The sequence below is a fragment of the Boleophthalmus pectinirostris genome, unplaced genomic scaffold (genome assembly GCF_026225935.1).
Source record: "Boleophthalmus pectinirostris isolate CB_2022bp ecotype Guang Dong unplaced genomic scaffold, ASM2622593v1 HiC_scaffold_3, whole genome shotgun sequence".
Lineage (NCBI taxonomy): Eukaryota > Metazoa > Chordata > Actinopteri > Gobiiformes > Gobiidae > Boleophthalmus > Boleophthalmus pectinirostris.
Window position 1 is genome coordinate 44307957 of NW_026571299.1, and position 24838 is coordinate 44332794.

The following is a 24838-nucleotide window of genomic DNA, read 5'->3' on the forward strand; positions in this document are numbered from 1 at the left end:
GACTGGTCCCCTAATGAGAAGACATCTAAGGGTGTCCATATCAGTCCACAGCCCATTCATGCCTAAAGGACATTCACACTTTGTCTGATGTAAATGGAAATAAAATACATGCACAGCTAAAGAATTCTATGATTAATTATAAGTGTAGGTGATATTTCGCAAAGTGTTAATATCTCTAAAGTTGTTGGAGCCAGATCACAATTTAGTTTTTATCGCAGTTTATGTAGATGTCAGCTAATTGATTGGGAAATTTTTCTGAAACAACGCACTAGTCCACTGTGATTGGTTAATTCCAGCTGACTCTGTCACTCAGAGGGGCTGACCATTTGGAAAAGTGTGAAGAACTATGCCTGTCACGAAAACAAAATTTGAAGCACGAGATTTTGCTACAGTGAAAAATTGCAGTAACTGATAATACTGAAAATGCTTTATGTCACAGAGAAAACGCAGGATAATACCAGTAAACCAACTTTTCAATAGATAGTATCATTAAAAACCCTAAGATGCAACCAATAAATGTCAGAATGAACCAATAATACAATTATTTATTGTGTTCTGTATAGCTCAAATTTAATGTCATTAGATAAAAATTGCAAAAATCTCCCCATTATTGCAAAGAAAAAGCACCCATGATAAATCTTGAGCTTTCTCATACTGAATGATAAATCGAGATAGTAATTTTTAGTAACGTACTTCAAGCGAATACTGCTATACAAATCCATTCCTAGCACTGTATTTACTGAACTGTTTCCAGGCACCTCTGTTCATTATCAGTGCTGTCATCTTGTTTCTTCTTCACCGCTTCGAGACCTGGGTTTCCCCCTCTGCACACTGATGCCATTTGACTGTGTCCTTTAGCTCTATGTCCATCTCCCTTGAGTTTCACTGACTGTTTAAGACGCTGCAGGAGTCACCTTTGACCTTTACCACCCCCCTGTCACACTTTCAGTCTCTGCATTTGCACCCTGCTTTTTCATCTGTAAGCAGCTGAAGGATGACTTTCATATCGAAATGTTAGTGGGGTTTTTCTTCAGCATCATTAGACAAGTATGTGTACTCTTCCTCCTCGCTAACCACAGAAATGCAATACAATTACAGCACAGCATCCCATTATCAACATTCCTATTGGTTAACATATAATTCACTGCATTTAATCCCCAATTTACTGTCAGTTTACTATGTCTTCTTAAAATTGTACTTAAAATTTACTTGGCTGTGTATGTATTAGAGATTTGTATTGCCGTGCTTCGTTACACTTTATAATTATTACGTCACCTAATTATCTTTAATAATGCACAAAGAAGGCTTAATTCATAATTATATGTGTGTTTAATCTCAGTAACTACTTCATATCCTAACCCTGTGTCTTAACTCCAACTCCTAACCATTACCCAATAGTTACTAAGCCTTATTTTATACCCTAAACTTTTAACTAAACCCATATTATGCTATTTTCTGATCTACAGTATGTTATAATGTTATTACCTCCTCAAAAACAGGCATGTAACAGCATTATGACGTGACTTAAAGCCCACAAGATTCCATTTTGCATAATACAGGACCTTTAATTAAGCCTGACTCATTCAGAAGTAACTATTAACCATTAACCATTAACCATTTGTTCATTATGAAAGTGTTGTCATTCTTTCAGTATGACGTTCTCTATAGGAGCACATGTAGCTTACCTAGTTCGGGGGTCAGGTGGGTGGTGCATCTGTGGTCCTGCCCTGTTCCTTTCTTTGCTGTGGTGGTGTGGTGGCTGCAGGTGTGAGTGGCTGCAGCCCTCATAGACTGTAAAATAAATCAACTCTGGATTACATGTTGTTATGGACGTGCTGAAGACTCCTCTGTCCCATGTTGAACCGGGTTTTGGACTTACCTCATCCGCGAGCAGCTTTGTAGGTAGAGTACCACTATCACACACTATATGGTCTTCCTGCTCTTGTTTTCAGTCACAGGGGTGACTCAACACAACAGTACTTCACATCATTACACTATTGTGAATTTAAATATGGCTAAATATGATTCAATTTAGCTATTACTATTTATTAAAATTTTTTAAAAGATCTGTGCTGGGTTTAAGTTTCCCACACGAGTCGCTATATTATTTTTGTACTCTGTTGTTATACTTCACGTTGTGATTATTTAACACCACTTTAAAAATATAATAAGTGTGTATTTACTCAAATGGTTTACAATTATTTCTCACATAATAAAGTAAAGTATATAAAAAATATTTGTAAAGTATATAAGTAAGTAAAGTATATAAAAAATATTTGTAAAGGTTAAACATTTTGCCATCTCATTGTTGTCCTTTAAAAACCACAGTTATTTCCAGATAATTATTCTTTCTGTGAGTCAATAGCAGATATTACCTGTAAAAACACATTTGTACCAATATTATCTTTTTAATGTTGTAAAGTAGTAATGTAATGTAATCTCTTCTCTGTGCAATTGTTGCTATTTGAATACTTTTTAAAATCACAATGTGAGGTGACAATGTTGTTTTTTGTTTTTGTTTTTTTCATTCATCTCAGCTCAAGATGATTTCCAACATATCTGGAAATAGGAAAACCTTGATCTGAATACACATAGTTACCCCGAGCGATCTGCAAAGTCAAACATGATGAAGCAACTCTCTCACAATGACTCAATGCCTCCCCACGCACTACATATGCAAAATAACAACAGTTTTTCCTTTGCATTTTTCACGTATTAAAATACAACAAATGCATACAATAAATCACACTTTTCAAAAACATTTCAGGCACACATTTTGTACAAAAAAATAAAACTTTAAAGATTTAAACAAAACCTTATTTCAGAGATGTGTCTACGATCCAAATAAACAAATCAACGAACCACATAATCAAAGACTTAAGAACACGGTGCGCTTTTAATGACAATGCATATCGGCTCAGTGTCACTCACTCTTATAGTGGAGAAAATTACAGCCAATTTGATGGCAATTTAAACCAGATTTTTCTTGTTTTTTTGTGTTTTTTTTTTCTACTTGGTGGTATGCACTATCATCCGAGCAACCTTCTTCTCCCAACCTCAGAGACATCATAAAACTTCATAGCCATCTCCCGTTGGGTTATTTGATGACCAGTTTAACACTCCTACCGAGAGTCAGTCATTCTCAGAGTAAATCAAATTAGTAAGGCTGTGTCAAGTGCTCATTGATTTAAACGTGTCATGCTTTTTGCTAATTGTTAGAATGCACTGTAGATGTGTTAGCAGCTCGGGTGGGCCCCTCGGCAAACTGAAAACCTTTTCGATTTGACTGAGTTCTAATGAACAGATGCATAGGTTTCACAAATATAAACTTTGTCAACAGAAAAAGGTTAAAATAAGTCAAGTGTACAAAGATTTTAGTTGTTTTTTTTTTTCAAACCTGGAACAGGCTTCTTGAACATGTGCGACAGGCCTCTACTTCGACTATGTTTAAATCCAGGCTCAAAACTGTTCAGTGTAGCTATGCATATGACTGAAATCTTTTTATTCCACACTCTTCTCTCTTCTTGTTTAATGTTAATGTTATGATGACTATTTATGTTTTGAGTTGTTTGTATTGTCTTTCTTATTCTGTAAAGCACTTTGAATTACTTTGTGTACGAATTGTGCTATACAAAAACTTGCCTTGCCTGTTCTGAAATCTAAAAAGCAAGTCAGATTCATTTAGCCTTCTTTTGGATACTATGAAGCCGTCATTACAACTGCAACAATGGATTGTGATATGATAAGAATGTTGTTAGGACAGTTGGGTTAAGAGTTTGTTTTGTAGCATTGAACAAGCTGTGAATCTCCTGTATTTAAAGTAAAACTGTGTTGTGATGTTTATTAGTTGCTAATTAGAAACACTACATCACGGACACAAGAAGATGAGTTGTCTTCTGACAGTTGGCACAGGCCTTAAGTCTTCAGAGCGATCTCTCTATGACAATGGCTTTGTTTGATGAAAGCCACTGGCACAGGGCTGTATTTTCTGCTCTTAACTGGTCATTACTTGGCTGTGATTAGATATTGCCAATCAGCAAAAGAGAAACAGAGAGTCCTCAAAAGCAGCCTCGGTAACCGGAGCCTACAGCTGAAATCCCGGGCATGTGTTTGTGATTGTCATTTCTTGTCTGTGCCATGGGAAACAGTCATGTGGCACTGAACGAGCACTTGAGCCCCGCTCTGTTTATGAGTGCTTTTATTGGTACACACTACACAGATAAATGCAACACACAGCAACCACATCCACCTCTGAGCTTACAGCTTTAACTAAGGGAAAATCCACATGTATCTCATGTAGGTACAGAACATACTGATAGGTGAGATATGCATTTAAATGGGAACATTTAACTTCCCCTAAATGTATGGTGTAAAAATCCTGTGCACAATGTGGTTGGTTTGCATTTAGGTTATTGTTTAATAGTTTCCTTAAATAATATGAAAAGCACACGTGGCATGCTTTATGAAAGGGTTTCTACAGAAAATATCACATACATTATGGCCACAATAGATGAAAGACACATGTTTGTGTAAATACCGTTTCATTCTTCTGTGGGACACCAAAACGGTTTGCATGCTCTTACTGACCTCTTGTTATTTGTTCTCTTGCAGTGGAGGCCGATCAGGTGACCTCCCTGGGATCTGAGGGGGAGGATGAGGTGGGCGTGTGGAGCCTAGACCCCCATGAGGGCCCGGAGAGCCTGGACAAGGCGAGCCTGACACCCAGTGAGGGCACAGAGGAGCCTGGCAGTCCCCTCCGCTCTGTACAAGGACACAGCCAGAGCCCTTCTGTGACTGACCCGTCAGAGGAGAAGGACACAGGGAGCATGTACCGTAAGTGAAAAAGCCCAATGCAAATATGCTCTTTGTTCATCTGTATTATGAATCATTCATTGTTCTTAGATCAGAATCTTTAGTGTCAGAATCACAAACACAAACACTCGATGTGAAAAACTGTAAACAGTGTGGTGAATGAGACATGTTTATATTTTTCTCGAGAGAAGCTATTGTTAATAATTAATATTTTGTGATTGTTTATATTGTATAGTGTTGACCAGTTCTCTCTTTTAGAAGTCTCAGTGGGATGTCTTAATTAGATAAATGTATAAATCAATGTAAATATAAACTTTTTTTTCAAACTTAAAACCATCAGAGTTGTTTTATAATATGGTCATAGTTGTTGGAGAATGCTGTGTTGGCCACTACAGTACGTGTAAACAAATGTACAGTGTTTCTGATGCAAGCGGCTTGTGCGCTCCCAGCCGCTCCTCACACCTTCATATCAGCTCATGTGAAAACATGCCTTCCTCAGACACTGCTCCTTTTCTCTGCTCTTTGAAAAGGCTGCCTTCTGAAAGCATGACAAAAGAACTCATCCCACACAATGTCACAATATTTCCATGCATCAAAGAGGTGACGTTACGGTACTGAAATCAGCGCGCTTCGACGTGAGGCTTTCCCTTTTATTTAGAGCAGATCAAAGGCTCACGCGGCTTGCCTACTAACAATCACTTAGCTCCCTGGCCTGGTGTGATTTGGCCTGGCCTGATGAAGGCAATGCTGAGTTTTTACAACACTAAACCACACAGCCTCTTCCCATCGCCACATTAAAAACTGCTCAAAATATGCCAACATCTGTAAACATTTGAAAAATCTTCCTCAAAGTGGTTGTAAGCAGAGATGACTGGCGCGGCCAGTGATGGGAGGCGCCGCATGTTCCTCACATACATGTGTCTCCTGCCTATCACTGAGCTCAAGGACACGAGGAGGAAACCTAGGAATTCAGTTTTACATGTGGCCAACAATGAGTTCACACAAAGCGGTCTAACTGTCAGACCCAAAGTCAACAGTGTAGTGGCATTATATTAAATAGGCAGTACGTGCTGTGGGTATCTATATAAGTACTCATCATAAACTCTTTGACATTCAAACAGATGAGGTTGAACCACAATGACTTATCAAGTATCTTCAGCAACTTAAAATGTGCAGTTTTTTTAAAAACCACATTGTGAGAATGGCACGAAATGTTAATATAAACCTTAACTTACCTTAACTTAGATATATATAAAATATATTCTGTGATCAACATCAGTTTATTACTGTATTTAAAAATACTACATATTTATTACAATATGCGAAATCATACATGAAATTAAATGAATTAAAATTATATTGATATGTGATAATTATCAAGATATTTGATACTTAGATTTTTGCTTTTTCCAGGTAAGACCTCAGATTCCCAGAATGCCTTGGAGGACTTGGCACACTATGAGTTCCTAGCCCAGCTGAGGAGAGCCTCAAACTCAACGAGTATTTTGGGCCATCTGACCCAGAATGGCAGCACACCACTGTACCATCAGAACAGTAACCATGATGACCTACCCGCCGCCATCTGGTCTCCTGGAGCTCAGCATTGCTCTCCTGATGCAGCAGGTAGCTTTAAATTTCACACATTTCAGAGTCAAAGTCTTAATAATGCAATGTCCAGGCTTCTATGACTAAAAACTAAAACTGGAAAATAGTTATAAAGTAATTATAGAAATATATAATTTTAAACAATTTCCCTTGTGGATCTAGTCTAACTTTAAGTAATATATGTGCCATTACATCTAAAAACTAGAATTCAGTAGCAAAACTGAATAACCTCAAATCTTTATGCAATACTCATTCTTTCTCATGTTTTTTGTGACATTTCCAGATGGTGGAAAGAGCCTGCAGGCCTGTCCGTTCTGCCACAGGACGTACCCGCGCACTGCTCTCAGGGACCACATCAAGTACTGTCAGGAGCAGGACGATGGGCCCATGGTCTGCCCTCTCTGTGGATACACTGCCACCCTCAGGGCACAGATGGAACGGCACCTTGCACTGCACAACCAGCTTCAGGAAAAAGTAAGAATCTACAAAGCATTTCTTATTTATTAGTGGTTTAAGTGACACAGCTTTACACAATCCTTTTAACGGCACCACAACTAATAAGATGTTTTTTGTTTTTCAAGAGTGCTATAACTTTTGAACAAGGCCCAGAGACGAGGAAGTTTAAATGTCTTCAATGTGGGAAAGCATTTAAGTACAAACACCACCTCAAAGAGCATCTTCGAATCCACAGTGGTAAGCTGTAATCATTTTCCCTACCCATAGCTCTTAATTGCTTTCACTAAATAACTTTTACGCTTCATTGTGTCCAGCTCTACCAAGCTAATTAGTCACATACTTCAACAAGGGAGCATGATGACATTTAAAGGCCCCACATTATGTTGTTTTCTGATCTCTGTTATAATGGTGTTTTTCTCATCACAAAAAATACCTGGAGTTGTGCCTTGTTTCATTCACACGTTTTAACACCTGCACATTTACGTTGAGTTTTTCTCTCAAACAGAAAACCACTGTGTTTTTAAGCTCTATACACTTTCACTAGATTTGAATAATTTCTGCCCTGGAGCTGCAAGCCAACCTAAAAGGTGAAAGGTAGCTGTTAACTTGAAAACTACAACTAAATGAAGGTGGAACAGAGCAATTTGAGCTTTGGAGATGTAGAGAGACTAATAATGCAGGATTACTCAAACATGTGTGACTGAAACAAAGCACAACTTTTTGAGGAGGTAACAGCATTATAAAAGTCAAGTATTTGGTTACAGTATTTTGAAATCATTTGACTAATATTCCACTTGTTTCTAATTTCAGGTGAGAAGCCATATGAATGTTCCAACTGCAAGAAGCGTTTCTCGCACTCGGGATCTTATAGCTCTCATCTGAGCAGTAAAAAGTGCCTTAGCAGTGGAGGAGGCAGCGCTGGAGCCACTGGCGCTACTTTGAACGGCCACAGCCCAAATATGTTTCAGGCCACGTTTCAGACCTCTCCCTCTGCAGGCGGAGGGAGGGGCGCTATTGACAAACCAGAGGACAACAAGCAACTTCACAAGGGCTTCCCCAGGCCTGTAGACATGGGGCGAATGTGGGACCCTCAATCAGAGCTAGCGTTAAGGGCAAGCATCCTCAAAGGCACCACCCTGCTGCCTTATCTCAACTCTGGAACCAAATTCGAGCAGGTGCTACAGAAGATGCTAAACAGGGAAGTGAAACAAGAGGAGGAGTTGGACATAGATTCTAAAATGGAGGACAAGAAAGAGGTTTACAATGGGGAGAAAGAGGGACTCAGGGTCTCCTGTCGATTTTGCTCGCAGCTTTTCCCAAACGTGGCTGTCCTCCTTCAGCATGAGAGATACCTGTGTAAAATGAACCGTGAGGAAACTGAGAACGGGAAACCGCACGAAGTCGCTAACGGTATTCCCATCAACAATTCGCCTCCGCAGAAGTCCAACTGGCACTCTGTCCCACAACAACTTCTGGTCGCCATGCACTCACCACCTCAGCTGTCCTCCAGACCGCCAATTTGGGCCGCACAGGAGAAAGGAAGCCCAATTCAAATGCTTAACAACTCGCCTAAACTATCATCTCCTCAGAGCAGGAAGAACACAGCTGGTTTTGTCTCTCCTCCGTGTCTCGATCTCACCAACTGCCCACCGGAACTGCTGTCACCCAGAAACCAGAGTGAACCACTAGATCTGTCCATGCCTAAAGAGAGCAAAAACAAAACCCCCAATGGTATCAAAAGCAGAGGAGAGAAAAGGGAGTTTCAACAAATCAGGAAACTAAGTCCAACTCATCCCACATTTGTGCCTCTGCCTCATCATCCGGCTTATGGGGCTCCCGGCACGCCCGTCTTTGCTAGTTCGATGTACGGAGCGTTTCCGGTCTTTAATCAGTCGGGATTAGGACATGAAGGCATCGCCCCGCTTCCGTTTGGACAACCAGCAAGTAGTCCTGGGTTTTTGTCACCTATGGCATACATGATGGACAGTGAAGCAGAGGCAGCACTCAAGAAAATCCACCAAGAGAGACAAGCATTAATGGTAAGCCTGAAAAAATTTATCCTAAATGAAATGGTGTTAATTATATTTTAACTAGTGGTGGAATGTAACTAAGTAAAAGTAGTAAAGTACTGTACTTAATTGAGACCTGCTGAAAAGGTAGAGGGTTTATTTTTAGGTTAATAGTCTGACAATAGTCTAAACAAAAAATATACAAATAAAAACTGCTTGAAAATTCAATAAATTCTGTTGTTTCTGTTTAACAAAATTCTGCACAAATCTGTATTACAATCAGTCAATTTTAAGCTTCATTAAACCTGCACAAAATACTTTTACTTCTTACTCTTTAAGTGCATTTTTAAACAGGCATTTTAATACTTTTACTTAAGTAGATTTTTCATGTGATAGTTTTACTTGTACTTTAGTATTTGTATGTTTTGCTTCAATAGCTGTACTTTTAATTAAGTAACAACATTGAGTACCAGTACCACTGATTTTAACTGATAACTTAACTTTTGTGTTTTCAGGGTGAGATGTTAAGCCGTGGTGGTCTGGACTATCTCTCCCTGATAGACGATGGGTTTGATGGTGAAGGAGGACCAGGAAGGAAAAGACTGAAGAAAACTGAAGAAGGACTGTACGCCTGTGACATCTGTGATAAGACGTTTCAGAAGAGCAGCTCACTTTTACGGCACAAATATGAGCACACAGGTAAGGAATCTGCATTTTATATTTATTTAGGATTGTTTATGGAGGTCTATGGGGTTGTTGTTGTTGTTATTAATACTGACAAAAATTCACATTTCCATATTTTTTGCATAATCTTGATGATAATATTCAGACAATATTTTCACAGTTCCTCGGTTATGTGCAAAAATGTGTCTGTAAATGACTTGGTTTGGGTTCAAGTCTAGCACTAACATGGTTGGACCATAAAATTACCCCAAACATGCAGAAATATCACTTAATACCCTTGTACTGGAGGATTATACCTGCACTTACAAATCTCTGTCTCTTTTTAGGGTAATTTGAAATTTTTAATTATAGACGATTTATTTAATATTCTAATTCTGGATATTTCCAAAACAACAATTACGTTAGCCTCATAGCATAATGAGTGATTTTTCAAGGTTTCTGGGAAAATACAAAAATAAACGTCTTTTATCAGTAAGATAACTGGGGCAGTTTGTGTTTTTATGGCTGTAAAAAATGTTCTGATTGGTTGAGGACAGAGCCAATAACACCTACTGATGCAGCAGGGTATGGAAAGCAGAATGAGTCTAAAAACTCGATTTGGCCAAAAATGACTATGGTAATCACTAAGGCTGATGAACTGAAATATAATACTGTACATCTCCCACTTGTATTAAATATAATTCAATAATAAATAGGTGAAAATACTAGATGTTCTAACAATATATAAAATCTAGAAATGAAACTAGCTAAAGATAACGCATACAATCAAAATAATGACTAACAATAATGATGCTCAAACATTCAATATAAAATACTTTCTCTGGGACAGACTTTTTTTAAATTGACTACAACTTTTTGTTTTTTTTTCTCTCCCAGGCAAGCGTCCACATGAGTAGCATCTGCAAGAAGGCCTTCAAACACAAGCACCACCTGATCGAGCACAGCAGGCTTCACTCTGGAGAAAAGCCCTACCAATGTGACAAGTGCGGCAAACGCTTCTCCCACTCCGGCTCCTACTCCCAGCACATGAACCATCGCTACGCCTACTGCAGCAAGGACCAGGACCCCGACCAGGACCCAGACGAGATGCCCCTCACCCCGGGCATGGCTGGCAGCTTCAGTGGGCGCCTGGGGGAGCCCGAAGACCCCCATATGTCCTTAGAGGAAACCCAAACGCCACACTCGTTTCTTAGCGATTCAAGCCTGGATGGAGCAATGGAGGCGATGAAGGAGGAAGAAGAGGAGGGGGAGGAAGAGATACACAGCATGGGTGACACAGATGTTCACAAGTCACCATCAGGAAAATGTGGAGCGTCAAATGACATAGACAGTCATGGAGAAAGCAATACGTGGGGCTCAAATGGACCTATGGACAAATGTGAACTGAAGTTAGAAATGACAGATTCACAGCTACCACGGATAAAAACCTGAAGTGACTTTTACCAAGCAATTTCAATGCATAAACTGTACATATCAACTACTTTTACATGTTACACTTTTTAAACAACCAAATGAAGCCATACAATACAATGTGATGATACACAAATCTATGTAAAGAAATACTATGCCAAAAATGACTTCTGCAATGTTACAGACAGTTGTCTCACCAATGTGCCATTTCAAGCTTCCTGCCAAGTTACAGAAGTGAATGAAGGGCAGAATAAAAAAGAAGGAAATCTATATTTATTATTACTAATAACTGCATAATAAGTGGCATTTCTTTGTTTTCATGTAACCAAATAACGTCCATAAAATACACAGGCAGGTTCAGTGTATCAAAAGCCATTGTTCACATAAATCATGCTGTGAAATTACAATGTCACTTATGAGACAGGTTGAACCCCTTACTATAGTGTTAAATATACTTATTTATTTTTTATATGCAGTCAGCAAAGGACTGCCACTTTTCAAATATTCATAGCAGTATTTTTGCAACAAGCAAATTTTTTCTACAAATGTTTTCATGATTTTATATCTTTCTATTGTGAGCATTTGAACACTTGTAGCCACTAGTAAGTTGCACATTTGAAACATTTGTCAGTTTTAACTTCCTTTTTGGTGGTTGTTAGAGTAAAAAAGTGCCTGTGTATGTACAATGAAGAAGACACTGTGAGTAATGGGACAAACCTTTGGTATAGAGAGATAAGATGTGGTGCTTGAGGTGTGACTAAGCTTGTAGCACTCATGCATACCGCCACTAGAACAATGCAACGTGCTAACTGCCTTTTCGGCACAGAACTGTCTCACGCATTTTGTACCAACCAGTATTTTTAACAGCACAATGCAACTTTTGGATGTTTTCATTGATTTTGTATTTTTTGCATGTTGTCAATTTTGTAATAAAATTGTACATATTTTGACATGAGAACTTTATTTTGTAAGATTTATATTCATTGTTTTTTGTTTGTTTAGTTTTGTAATGTGTGTGGAAGAGTAAGAGTTAATGGATTCATAATTATAAAAGTTAGTTTAGAATAATTTTACTAAAGAAGCAGGCTCATGTAAATAAAAACCAAAGTGTAATAGTTAAATTTTGGCATAGCATAGACACACACTCACACACTCACACACACCCATGCACACACACATTATTGTAGACTTGAATCATTAAGTAAACCACTTTCAAATCACTTCACAGGAAATAATACCCTTGCTTAGACCACTGTGAACTTTCATTGGTGCAAAAGCTTTAGCTTGCAGCTCTGCCTGTTTTATGATTAATCTTTTGTGAAAAGAGCATCACTGAGCTAAAACCACCTAATATAAAAAATAACCTATGGCTATAACACACGTCTGATAAATTTGAGAGATACTGCTGAAGTGTGTGAGAATTTAAGGAAAAGGAGGATGCAAGGATTTGGTTTTTGGACTTAGGAAATGCTTAACTAAAACAATATAAATGTAAATATGTTTCTCTATAATGCAAGTAAGTAATATAAAACAAAATCTATGAAAATCCCCAAGTCTCTGAAAACCATGTCAAATATTAGGACGTTTTAGTTAATAATAATAATAATAATAATAATAATAATAATAATAATAATAATAATAATAGATGTCATTTATATTGCACTTTACTTTTGAAAAACAAATCTCCAAGTGCCACAGTCACTTTAAAATCACATGGCACAGCAACAATGAAACACAGATACACAGGCCTATATGCCTTATTAAAATAAATACTTTCTCACATCAAAAATGGAACAGTTCTAGTAGTAACTGCACACAGATGCACTCCGATGGTTTTGCACTGACGTTGTTCTGTAACGTTTCATCAGACCATAAATCACAAATCTGTTGTTGTAAGCAAATCTCTTTATCGCTCCAAGTGCTGCCGCTCCATTGTCGGCATCCCACTTTACATTTCCTTACATCATCTCTCATTACAGATTGTTTGCTATCAATTAAGATACAATTAGCCCTTCATGATTAAAATAACGCTATGGTAATGAGGTGAGAAGAAAGGGAGGAAATACACTGTGTTGAAATCATGCACAATGCCAAGCAGGCTGATTAGAAGAGGAGGATTGGCGGAGCCTATTTTTAGCAGCAGTCATTAATAACAAAGCAGCTCAGGACAAAGAGAAAGATGGAGTTTTCTTGTTTACATTCTAAACATATGGATATAAAAAGTCTCATATGTAATTACTACAAACGCCTTTCCTATTGTAACCCTACATTTTGATGGTGGTAAAATTTGTACCATGCAGTGGTGGAAGGTAACGAAGTACAAAAGTACAATACCACACACAAATTGTACATATCTGTACTTTACTTAAGTAGATTTTAGAGTGGATACTTTAACTTCACTGCATTTGAGAGCAAGTATTTATACTTCCTACTCCACTACTTTTTAGATCTGGTACTTTTTTTTAACAGCATGAGACCTGCTGAAATGGTGAAGACTTTATATTTTTAGCACATTTAATTTGACTTAACATCCCAACTCTGAACAAACCAAATACACAAAATTACAAAACAGTTAGAAAAATTAGCAAATCAATTGAATCACTTAAAATCTGCAAAATTATTTTTCAAAATCACTCTTCCAATTGTTCTAAAAATATCTACAAATACTTTTATTTTTTTACTCTAAAAGTATCTGTATAAAAATGCACTTTAATACTTTTACTTAAGTTTTTTTTTTTTTTTTATGTGATACTATATCTTGAATAACTTTTAACTTTTTGTATCTCTGCTTTTACCTAAGTAACAAAATTGAGTACTTCATCCATCAGTGGTACCGTGTGAATTCAGCCTATAGTTGCAGGAAGCAGAAGAACAAATAATGTAATCTAAATGTTGATAATGTATAACTAAGATGTAAAAAAAAAAAGTATAATCAATATTGTTTATACCATTCAACAAAGTTAATGCGTCCAAATGTTTATGCTACCTAGTTTTGTATTACACATATGCAGTATTACCCAGAATATTTTGAAAATGCTTTTGAGTCTTTAATCTTTATTTTGAGCTATGCCACGGCAGAACAAACAAAAAGAGGTAGAGAGATGAATGCAATCTGTACTGTTTGAGTCTAAGATTGACTCATATGAATGAAAAATTGATGCTCGAAATGGAGTGGGAAGAAGTAACATTTATTTTAAGCCACTATTTCTTGGAGTGAGTTAAAATAACTTCAGTATTTAATTCTTGAATAGAAATACCTGCATTAAAATATATTTTGTTATGTATTCCGTTATATGGTCTAATCTGAATACTGCTTTTGGGATACTTTGGAATACTTTTACATTGAGTTGCATTACATTATAGTGTAAAAATGCAATCAGCTTTATATTTTTTGCACCGTTTCTTATGCATTTACATTCAAACGCACTCATAAGAGCTGTGTTTTCTGTTTTTCACACTACTCCTGCACAGTTTCAGGCAATAAACTGCATGATCAAATACTACAATGTCTTCCTTTGAAGTAACTGTATTCTGCAGTGAAATATTACTTTAACTATCCAATAAATGCATGTAGTTTAAGTCAATGCGCATAATGTAATATATGATTCAAATGTGATGTGAAACTGAGTAGCATTTTTGACTAAAAGCATGTCTAATCACACAGCTGTAAAAATACACTATCTTCCGTGCATCACTGACTGACACGTTCATGTGAAAACTCTAAGCTAACTTCACAGATCACCGTGGACAATCTCTTGGATCAAATAAACACATGTGGTCACAGCTCGGTAAAAATTATAAGTCTGTCAATCAAACCCGTATATGTCAGAAACACACACAGTGATCAAAAGCTCTGCCCATCACTCCTGCCCTGTCCCCTCACACTCACACCACCATGTACATAAAAATGAATAAATACTGCTAATAAAACTCAGCACAATCTTCAAGCCTTTTCTTCCCTTGTGCCTCTTTTCTGATCTTTTCGTCTCCTGCCAAACCCACAGTCAATATAAAATTACCCAGGCCGCAGAGTGAGAGGCTTTTGTTGAAAAAAAGGGGGGAAGTCCACATTTTTGAAAACATATGCATTTCCAGTTCCTCTTTTGTTCTCTTATTAAAAGCAGCATTTGCACCAATCACAGGGGATGCCTCGGCCCACAGAGTCTCTGAGGGCCACATACCTCCACACTTCTACTATCTCTCACGCAAACCGCTCCCACCCTGCAAAAAAAGGCACAAAACAGCACAGACGGGGATGTTCACGCAGGTTTATTGTAAGGTGAACAGTGCAGGTAAAGCCTACAATGCAAAAACTCAAATCTTGCCAAGTAAAAATGACTTGAATTAAGAACATGTTATATTGATTTGTGTAAATTTCATGACAAAGTAAAATTGTCTACCAATACAACAAGTCATTTTATAGTTGAAATAGGAAAATACACCTAGTTACTCTGAAGATAAGAAAAACAACTCTTAGTACTTAAAATAAAAAAAAATTAATCGTATGTTGTTTGATTTAAGAAAAAAAACTCCAAAATTCCATTAGTAGATCATTTTACTTGTCAAAGGAAATCTACTCAAATCAAGTCAAATAATCTTAATTGGAGTAATCTGAATTTACTTAGGCCTCACTTTTTGCAGTTTATGTACACAGCATCAGTAGTATTTTCAACATCACTGCTAATGTTACACAAAAGGTGCTACTAGGTTGTCATATTTCACATATTTACAACATTAATTTATAATGTTATATATAATTTCATAAAGGAATTTGTACAGTAAGGAAAAGGGATAGAGGTCCACATATAGGGACTAGTTTGGTTGAGGGAACATCTCCGCCCGTTGTCACAATCATAGTTGTATACTTAAAGTCCGTGTACACACCCGGTCTGCTTCCTGCTGGTTTTTGCATATTTCACTGTATATTCCCCCGCACTGACAGTCGAGGTGTATGTGCTGGTGAGGCTGGGTTTCACAGTGCAATGGTTCCCCTAAGTTTAGCTCCCTCCTTCACCCATTTCTATGATTTAAAGGTCCTATATATAACATATTCTTCAGTCATATTTCAGACAGCTAAAATGAGTTTGCATGTTTTAACTCTTAAATTATTTTAATTTAAGTCTCAGTGTGCCCTGATCGGTTAGTAGCACTTCACTAACCAGTGAAGACACCAAAATATGGCAACAATGTCAGTCTGCCCTGTCATCATGTGGACTAGTGATGACAAGTACTGTACTCCTGAAGTAAAAAACAAAACAAAAAACAGTTTAAACATGATAGCTTTTACCTATAGAAATCCCTCCATATAACTTATAACATAATTGCTGAATTGACAACATCAGTTCAATTATGGCTCAGTGGTTAGGTTATCGTATGTTCACTCTTACATAACATGTCTAATCCCAGTCTAGTCCTGGTCTAGTCCACGTTTAGTTTCATCTTTAGTTCCAGTTTAGACCCAAATATGATGTGATGTGTAAGCAGGTGTGCCTAGGTAAAAGTGTAAAAGTGTTCATTCACCAATGCACAGTTTAGCAGTTTGACAGCAGCTCCAGTCGCTACATACTGCCATTGTGTCCCTTGGCAAGACATGGTGGATCTTGCGTATGGGTAAAAAAAGGACGCTAACACCTAAGTTAAAATATAAAGGCAGAAAAGGTGACGTCTGAATGGAGATGAACTAACAGAAAGCTATTTGACCAAACCTGATGAGTAAACTTATGGCTTTCAAAAATCCTAATCAAGTTTGACCCATGGAAAGATGAAAGGAGAGTAACAAGGTACAGTCTTTTCCAGCTGCAGTGTCCCCACATTCAAAGACACAAGCGTAGCAGCTAAATTTGGCATGTTTTTACTATTATTGTTTTAACATGACTTTATATATGGAGACCAGATGTCATGATTAGCAGCTTTCTGTCCTGGTTCTTTTTCACCCCGTAATTATCTTTTGATGTTAAATCCATTTTACACCGAATGAGTCCTCGGTTAGAAGGAGGTCAGATGCTGCTCTACTTGTGCTTGGGTTGGGTGCTGATTGCAAGGAGGTCCTTTCATTTGGATGCGTCAAAACATCAAGAAAAGCCTCGTGTCCCGAAGATGTGTTCATATTCACTGAGTATAAGCTCCACCGCCTGGTTCTGGTACACCATGTTGATCGCGATGTTGCCGATATCTCTTTCAGGGCGCATAAGGGTTGGACCAAAGACTATGCCGATATTTTGGGTGGTCATTCGGTTGGAGTCTGAATGTTCCAGCACACTGTAAAAGAACGATATAATGTGTATTTACACTTTATTGATCCACAAGGGAAATTATTTGGACACCATTGCTCACACATCACAATATTATAATAATAAACAGCAAAAAATATAAATGTTAATAATAAATCCTCAGCAAGGCATAATTATATAAATGTATATGTGCAAGTAAAAGTTAAATAAAGAAATATAGTAACAGAAAAATATATTTCAGCTTTAAACAAAAGGTCATAAGGAAAAACTGTGCAAAGACGAAATGATGATTGACAAGACAGGGTTATCTGTTACAAAAGCATGAGTTGTTGTACAGTTGTAGGGAGTATTATCTGTTACATAAAGGTGAGTTGTTGTACAGTTATATGGAGCCTGTTGGAGAATGAGCTCCTCTGTTCCTCTATGGTCTGGTGCAGTGGGTGAGTAATTTATGCAGTTTCAAGAATACAACAGCTTTTGTGTATTCAAGGTTTTAGTTCAGTGGGTGACACTACATGAACTATTAATATATCAGTATCAAAATCCGTTTTACTGAAGCTTGAGGGGGGAAAAAATAACTATTTGGCAATCTAATACCCATTCAGAGAAGCAGAAGAAGTTTTATGTGATGAATAACACCAGTCCAGAGTCCAGTTGGTGGTTTTGTAATATCGAAATGCCATAAAAAATTTCACATGTGATACAAAGAAACAGGAATATGAGAGCTTTTAAGACAATGATGCTTAGATAACACGTACAAGAGTACAAGAGTACAAGAGTACATGGGTCATTCTAACTTAACATTCAAATTTGACACCATATAATAGTGGATTTTTTTCTATATGATTTTTATCTTTACTGTATTATTTATCTGTTGCTTTTTTGACTGTTTTAATATTTATTTTGTAAAGGGTCTTTGAGTGTCCTGAAAAACACTATGTAAATAAAATGTATTATTTTTATGATAAACTTTGGGAAACAGTGATAGGGCTAAACTTATTTACTTACTTATTTTATTTCAATCAAACAATGAAAATCTGAAATTGTTGATTCTTTAAGAAATTTGATATAATATATAATATATATATAATAATAATGTCACTGTCTTTTCATTCATCATTTGTGTTTTAGAGACTGTGAAGGCCAGATAATGACCACGGTTATTGAAATACAATTAATATTATTTTTTACACTCAATTAGTCAACCATTGAGTTAAAGAACTGGTCAAGATAGCAGTGAAGTCTGAAATCGAAGTCAGGATAAGACAGAAGGCAGTTAAGGAAGTGAGTGGTTCACTGAGTCAGGAATTGTGTACGAAATCAGCAGTTTTGGCTCTCATGGTAAGATAATTGAAGGATGTACAGGAAAAGGTGTGGTTCAGAACATATAAATCTAGTGTAAATTATATAGCATATGTGTACTTGAAGAAAGGTGAAAAAGGCATTGTCAGTTGGCCTTTGTTAAACATTCAAACACATTTTAGATACTATTACAAAATCTGAAAGTACATTTGAGGACGAGGATTGATTTATGCAATACTGACCAATCAAAAGTGAGTGTCATCGACCAGCTGAAACATTGTGGGAGGGCCTTAAAGACAGACATGTAAAAGCCCCTGTTTCATAGACTGTATGTAATTATGGCATAGGAGGAATATGTATCTGATCTTGAACCATATAAAACTATTGCGGTGCACCACAAGACAAAATCATTAACCTATAAATAAGAAGCCTATGGGGCCCTAAATGTCCAAAATGGCCTTGAGTGAAGGTTTAATTTGCAGGTTTGTTTGTCCCAGGTTTCCGCACTATTCCTGGAGCCTTCCTCAGCATGAACATCTGCCTAAATGAGTGCATGTTCAAGTGCTGCACGCCTATATTTTACAACCGAGATGTGCTTCGTACGTATCCACCTACAGTGCGCGGTGTGTGTGATTTGAGATTTAAACAAGGGGGGCCAGGGAACGGGTTAAAGCCACAGCATGAGGCATTCTTCTAAAAATGCCATTCCCACCAAGCCACAGGGGCAGCCAGCAATTGCTCAAAACTTCCACATTAAAAAGAGTGGAGGAAAAAAAAAAACTAGGGGAAAAAAATAAGCGAGGGACAGGGCTGAGAGAGAGAGAGTGAAAGAGAAAGAGAGAGAAGAGGTTCCAGTGGTGGCGGCGGCGGTGTTGGTATGCCTTCCAGCAGACGAACCGCAAGGCTCCCATAGGACCTTCGAGGCAAAGAGGGGAGAGCCACAGAAAATGAGAGAGGGGGGGGGCGTGTATAGGAAGGAAATTAAGGTGGCAAGTTAGCAGGAGACATGGAGACTAGAGTGATTAAGCCCGAAGATTAAAAAAAGTGATGCACAACTTGGGAGGGGAGGAATGGCTGTTTGGGGGAAAAATAAGCGAAAAGACACAAGAGTTGACAAATTCATGGCCCCTTCTACCACACCCTGGCACGGAGACAGGCCTGCAAACACGAACACTCACCCCTGCAGTGGAAGGAAAAACCAAAGGCGGTAAAAAACACACACTTTATGTACTGTAAAAGGAACTGGCTCGCAAAACTTTGTACATCATTCATCCTCCTCCAGCCTTTTCATCTTCGCTGAGAGCACGGGCTTAACAACAGTGTGATCCCAGAACAGAGCTGACACACGTCCAGAGCCACAGAGAGAAAGGGCTGAGTAAGATGGGGAAACTGCCCCCTCTTGTGGTCAGATTTTTTAAATAACTTGAATTTTCAGCAAAATCTTAGGGGGTAAGTAACATTTGAGTTGAATATAATTTAAGAAAGAATGATATACAGGCTGTGGTTTCATGACAAGATTTTGACTGTTCAATACTCAATCTTACAGACAGATAAGTTTTATACAAGTCGGTGGAAGATAGTCAAAGGAACAACATTTCCTTGGAAAGAAGCAGAAGAAGGTCAAAAAAGAAGTTTGAGGAGATGCAAGCCCCATCAGAGGAAGGACGGATGTTTTTCAGTGTCATAAAGACAAAAGAAAAATGCTTTTGTTTGAGTGTATTTTTCACTAAAATACTGTAGCTTTAATAAAAAGTATTGCACATATAGATGATAAAGAATTTAAGTAACCCAATCAAGACCCTTTTGGTTGAGGAAATCATGCAATCCACTGTGCAACTAAAACCTTTTACCAGACAAGTCATTTTTGACAGCAGAAGAAAATTATGTGTGAACCAAAATTCAAAAATATAAGTATCTAATATGTTTGTGCTTTATAGAACTAAAAGCCTTACCGTTTGAGATGGCGACACATGAACTGCAGTGTGTCATGGTTTGGTGGAGGCATGTTCAAGACCAGACACTTCAGACGATCCACTTTATCTATGTAGTCTGTCATCTCTGTAACACACACACACAACACGGTGTCATCATTTGCATGGAGACTCATGCAATTTATCAGTATCACAACCTCACTTCATATTTGGAATGATAACACTTTTGTTCTTTTGTTCTTATGATCTAATCTTGTGCACTGTTCAGCCATTATCAACTGTCATCAAAGAGAAGTGAAAATCCACAAAAAAAAAATATTATTTATCACACCAATATGCAAACGAAGTGATTATATTTGTTGGCTTGATTGAAAATTGGATAAGAAAAGAAGATTAAAAGTCTGAAGAATTGCACTTCATTGGGAGATTTAAATGTATTTAATGCTTTCAAGTCATGAGGGCCGAACCGTTGAATACAATGTATGTGTGTGCATTGTACTGTGAACCTTTAAGCCTCTTAAGACTTTACAGAAAAATGTATTTGTAAGCCCTAATAACAGGATAAGCACGCTGAAACACTTTTACGGGATATAAAACTTAAATTAAAGTTTATATGAAAATTGTTTATGCAATCTTCCCACTCAAATAATTAAGTATAAAGCTGTTAGTTGGGGTGCATAATGTTCTATCAAACTGTTGAAGATAAGAAAAATGCACTATAACACCTCCTTTTCTATCAGTATTATATTTATCTGCCTCATTTGACTTTTGTTCACGTTGTTAAATGGAGAATAAAAAATCTCAATAAATACATGTTATAAAAAAGGAATGACAATACAAGATTTATTGAACATTTTGACTTATTTGATTTGTTCCACTCACTGACTGTCTCCACGATGTCGGTGAAGAAGCCATATGGGACCAGCGGCTCGGGAAGCTCTCGGAAGAAAAGTTTCAAAGCTCCCGTGATCACATGGATGTCCTCCCACTCACTCTCGTCCAGATTGAGCTTCTCCTCTGAGACACAATTGAGAAGAGGACAATGAGGACAAGAGAACATGACTTATGAGCAGTGTGCAAGAGACAGAGTGTAGTAAGAATGTAGAAAAACGTACATAAGAGAAGTGCCACAAAGAGTTGCTATGAAGAAAGGATTAAGCATTGCAACATTTGAAAAGTTTTAGTGGGGTTTGAAAAGAGCCTTGATGCAAGAACTAGATTATTTTTGAGTTTGAGTCCATATCTGGACCATTTTTACCACAAACATATCCAAAAATGCCATTTGATTATTGTCCTCATGTCATCATAATTTGTACTGTCCTGTATGTATATATGTATGTATCAGTATGTGTGGCTGAGCTTGTCATCTAAACCAAGAGTGAAACAGGTCTCATTATACATTAGACTGACTGTTTTTCAGTAAAAAACTGTTTAAATGAAGTATGACCCACTTCAGTGATCCAAGGTGTCCAAGGACATTCCTGAGGCCTTTTTTTCAGATTTTGCCTTTGTCTTTATGCTGTTAATAGTCAGATCTTTATTACAGTCACAAAGTCACAATAAGAAGCTTTACCAAATGCAGCACATATTAGCAGGCATATACCATCATGCTATTTGAGTTGTGTCCACTTGATGGCGACAGTGAAGCATATGACAGCTCTGCACAACCTGCTGCTGAGTTATTACATCAGAAAACTTAAAGCAGAAATGCCTTAGGGACGTACATACACACATACACGCGCATACACACATATTAAGCAAATGGTAGCACAACCAGTGAAGACTTGAGAGAGAGCGGCGCTTCATCTCCCTCTGTTTGTCATTCTGTGTCTGAGTTTGGACCGCGCTACTTTTCACATTATGCAACATGTAATGCACAAAACAAGCAGAGTAAACATAAAGACGCAGTTTCTGTTGAACAGTCTGGCTCTACCTTGTACCAACTCTGAAGGGAACATGTAACGTCCGTCTGTAGTCACTGCTCGCTCTGCAAAAACCAACAGTGTCTTGACCCACATGATAGATGAAGTCAGGGCAGCGATGTGTGCACATGTCTGACTCAGTTATTTACAGTATATTTGGGCTGATTTAAATGCTCTCAAATGACCCTTCTCCAGTTTAATACTTACATTAAAATTCTCCTCTGAGCTTCAGTTTAACTTTAAACATCAAAGTCACTTACCATGGTTGACCCTGAAGCGTAGTTTCTGAATGACTGCCAGATTTCCAGACACTCTGTAGATGCCATCAGTGTCCAGTCCTGTGACAAAACACACAAAGATGAATGTCTGTTTAATATAATGAACAGATGAGGACTCTTCTCAGAATCATATTTTTAAAACGTTTTTTGGCTGTAGTCAGAAAGAAGACTAATGATTAAAAAAAAGTGAAAATGAGACCTTATGCATGAAAAAAGAGTTAAAAGTAAATGATCTGATGCATGTAAGAAAACAAACATTACACTCGTTAGTGGTATTGTGAGCTCCAAAGCTGATTAAGACATAAAAGAGAGGAGACTTCACAAGGTGATAAATACTAGTGCCACTGTGGTTCTATTTGTCATGCTGTAGTCATTATTTTAGACTAATCAATAATTTACTCAGCCAAGGAAGTTTTAAGTTGCATAAGCCAAGAGAATGGGGTTGAGAAAAACACCATCTTGACACTTTGAAATAGCAGAAGCTACTGTAGAAAGAAGCGGGGTATGTGATGAAGCTCACATAAGCAGGTTTAAACTTCCTATTACATTGTTAGCCTGCAGCTCAATGAAACAGCTCCTGGTAGAGAAGACTTCTGCATTTTCAGCATGTTTCATTGTCATGGTGGAAGAACAAGTTCAACTTTTGGTCCTTTTATTATGAAATATTCACATTGACAATGACAAGGGCTGCCATAACGCTCACACAAAGCGCTTATATGACTTGCAAAATCAAAATGGATTTGGTTACAAGAAGTTCTTAAAAGCTCCAAAACTGGAGAAATCTTGCACTGTTTTACACACCAAAAGACCAAAGTGCAGAGTTTTGACCCCCTGTATATCTGCCTGTGCAGGTGGACCCCTCACCCCTCATCTCCCTCCAGCTTCAATTTATAGCACAATGACATTTCAGTTTATTTTATTTTCCTCTTATGGCGAGAGAAGCATCGTGTTCTTAAACTTTCTGAAATATTTTCTGGCAGTAGAGTTGTACAAAAAAGGCTAGACATATTTAATTCATCAAACCCAGGTTTTAAAAGCTTTAGTGGTCAAAAACAAGAATAAAATCCCTGTGTATTAAATATTCATCTGGGGCATTGTTTCGATCCAATTTCAAAACAAGTCTATTTTCTTTCATTTGGATCTGTCTCTGCCTTGGCAGCTGTCATGGGGTTCTTCTCTAAATTTGTGCAATCACAAACATTTCTGTGAGATTTTGTTGATGAATCCTGTCACACACTGAACGGGAGGTGCAAAGCTGTTGTCATGGGAGAGAGCGTGTTGTCTTAAGTCTGGTGGATGACATCACCAGTGCTTATGTGGTTTATTATGAGGAATGAGGAAGTGGCAAATGCTATCATTACCCTGATTAATAAGAACAGTGGGGGTACTTTGAAATCTTAAATGTATTTTAGCTCAGAAATTTTATTGAAATAGGAAATGTATTCAGTATAGCTCTAGTCCTCTTGTCATTTAGTCAATTAATCGGTCACAAGTGTCTTAGTTAAATAAAATCTGTATTAGTTGCCTACTTTTATTTCGATTTTATATGGGACAACTACTATAACAGCAAGATATAAGAGTTGGCTAAAATGTGGTCATGTGGTCAAAAGTAAATCATGAGTTTATTTATTATTATTATTTATTTTTCACAAAATAAATAAAAATGTATAAAAAATATTTTTTGCATGAACTAGTACATATGCGGTTGTAGTCTTGTGAGTGCTGTTTGGGTCAGATACATAGAGATATTTAATGGTTTTATGGCCACGTCCCCTTTTTTGACAACTAATCGATCAGCAAGGCATGTCTTTAGTAGAATACAAATTTCTTTAGTCGACTACAGCCCTTGAGACCTTTAGTGATATTATCTGTACAACACTATGCTAATTTTTATCATGAGTGCCAATTGTAAATACAGACACCGAAATATTTGTACTCGCATAAATTTCATAGAATTTTCATTACATATTATTCCTTCTAACTGGCATTTGATATTAAAATCTGACATATGCAGATTATTATTTTATATTTGTTTCATTGTAAACCACATATTGATCTAAACTGGCTTATCAGTAGAAACAGGTCCACTGACTTCCCATTAAAAATGCAGAACTGAGAAGATAGTGAACTTTGCTGTAACATTATTATTATTTATTTTATTTTATTTTTTATGTATTTGTTTGAAAAATTTGGCATTTC

The 24838-nt window shown here is 37.3% G+C and overlaps 2 protein-coding genes and 1 long non-coding RNA gene across 6 annotated transcripts in view; 1 reads left to right on the forward strand and 2 right to left on the reverse strand.

The window, feature by feature from the left end:
- Nucleotides 1-1837, reverse strand: part of LOC129411019 (uncharacterized) — a 19559-nt gene extending 17722 nt beyond the window's left edge. Inside the window, exon 1 of the long non-coding RNA XR_008633101.1 lies at nucleotides 1686-1837. This is a non-coding gene — a long non-coding RNA (uncharacterized LOC129411019). The remainder of the gene's footprint in view (nucleotides 1-1685) is intronic.
- The window catches only part of LOC110154566 (zinc finger E-box-binding homeobox 2-like), a 22346-nt gene extending 10420 nt beyond the window's left edge, over nucleotides 1-11926 (forward strand). Inside the window, 8 exon segments of the mRNA XM_020918563.2 lie at nucleotides 4612-4833; nucleotides 6226-6435; nucleotides 6701-6891; nucleotides 6999-7110; nucleotides 7684-8912; nucleotides 9398-9581; nucleotides 10443-10458; nucleotides 10460-11926. Of these exon segments, the coding sequence (XP_020774222.2) occupies nucleotides 4612-4833; nucleotides 6226-6435; nucleotides 6701-6891; nucleotides 6999-7110; nucleotides 7684-8912; nucleotides 9398-9581; nucleotides 10443-10458; nucleotides 10460-10997 (2702 nt within the window). The 3' untranslated portion in view covers nucleotides 10998-11926.
- Nucleotides 11927-15228: 3302 nt separating this feature from the next.
- Nucleotides 15229-24838, reverse strand: part of arhgap9 (Rho GTPase activating protein 9) — a 39820-nt gene continuing 30210 nt past the window's right edge. For all 4 annotated transcript variants that reach the window (XM_020918547.2, XM_055160392.1, XM_055160391.1 and 1 more), the window contains 5 exons: nucleotides 22622-22699; nucleotides 22373-22426; nucleotides 21322-21456; nucleotides 20461-20566; nucleotides 15229-17234 (listed from right to left, as the gene is read on the reverse strand). In XM_020918547.2, coding sequence (XP_020774206.1) covers nucleotides 17048-17234; nucleotides 20461-20566; nucleotides 21322-21456; nucleotides 22373-22426; nucleotides 22622-22699 — 560 coding nt within the window. In that variant the 3' untranslated portion in view covers nucleotides 15229-17047. The remainder of the gene's footprint in view (nucleotides 17235-20460; nucleotides 20567-21321; nucleotides 21457-22372; nucleotides 22427-22621; nucleotides 22700-24838) is intronic.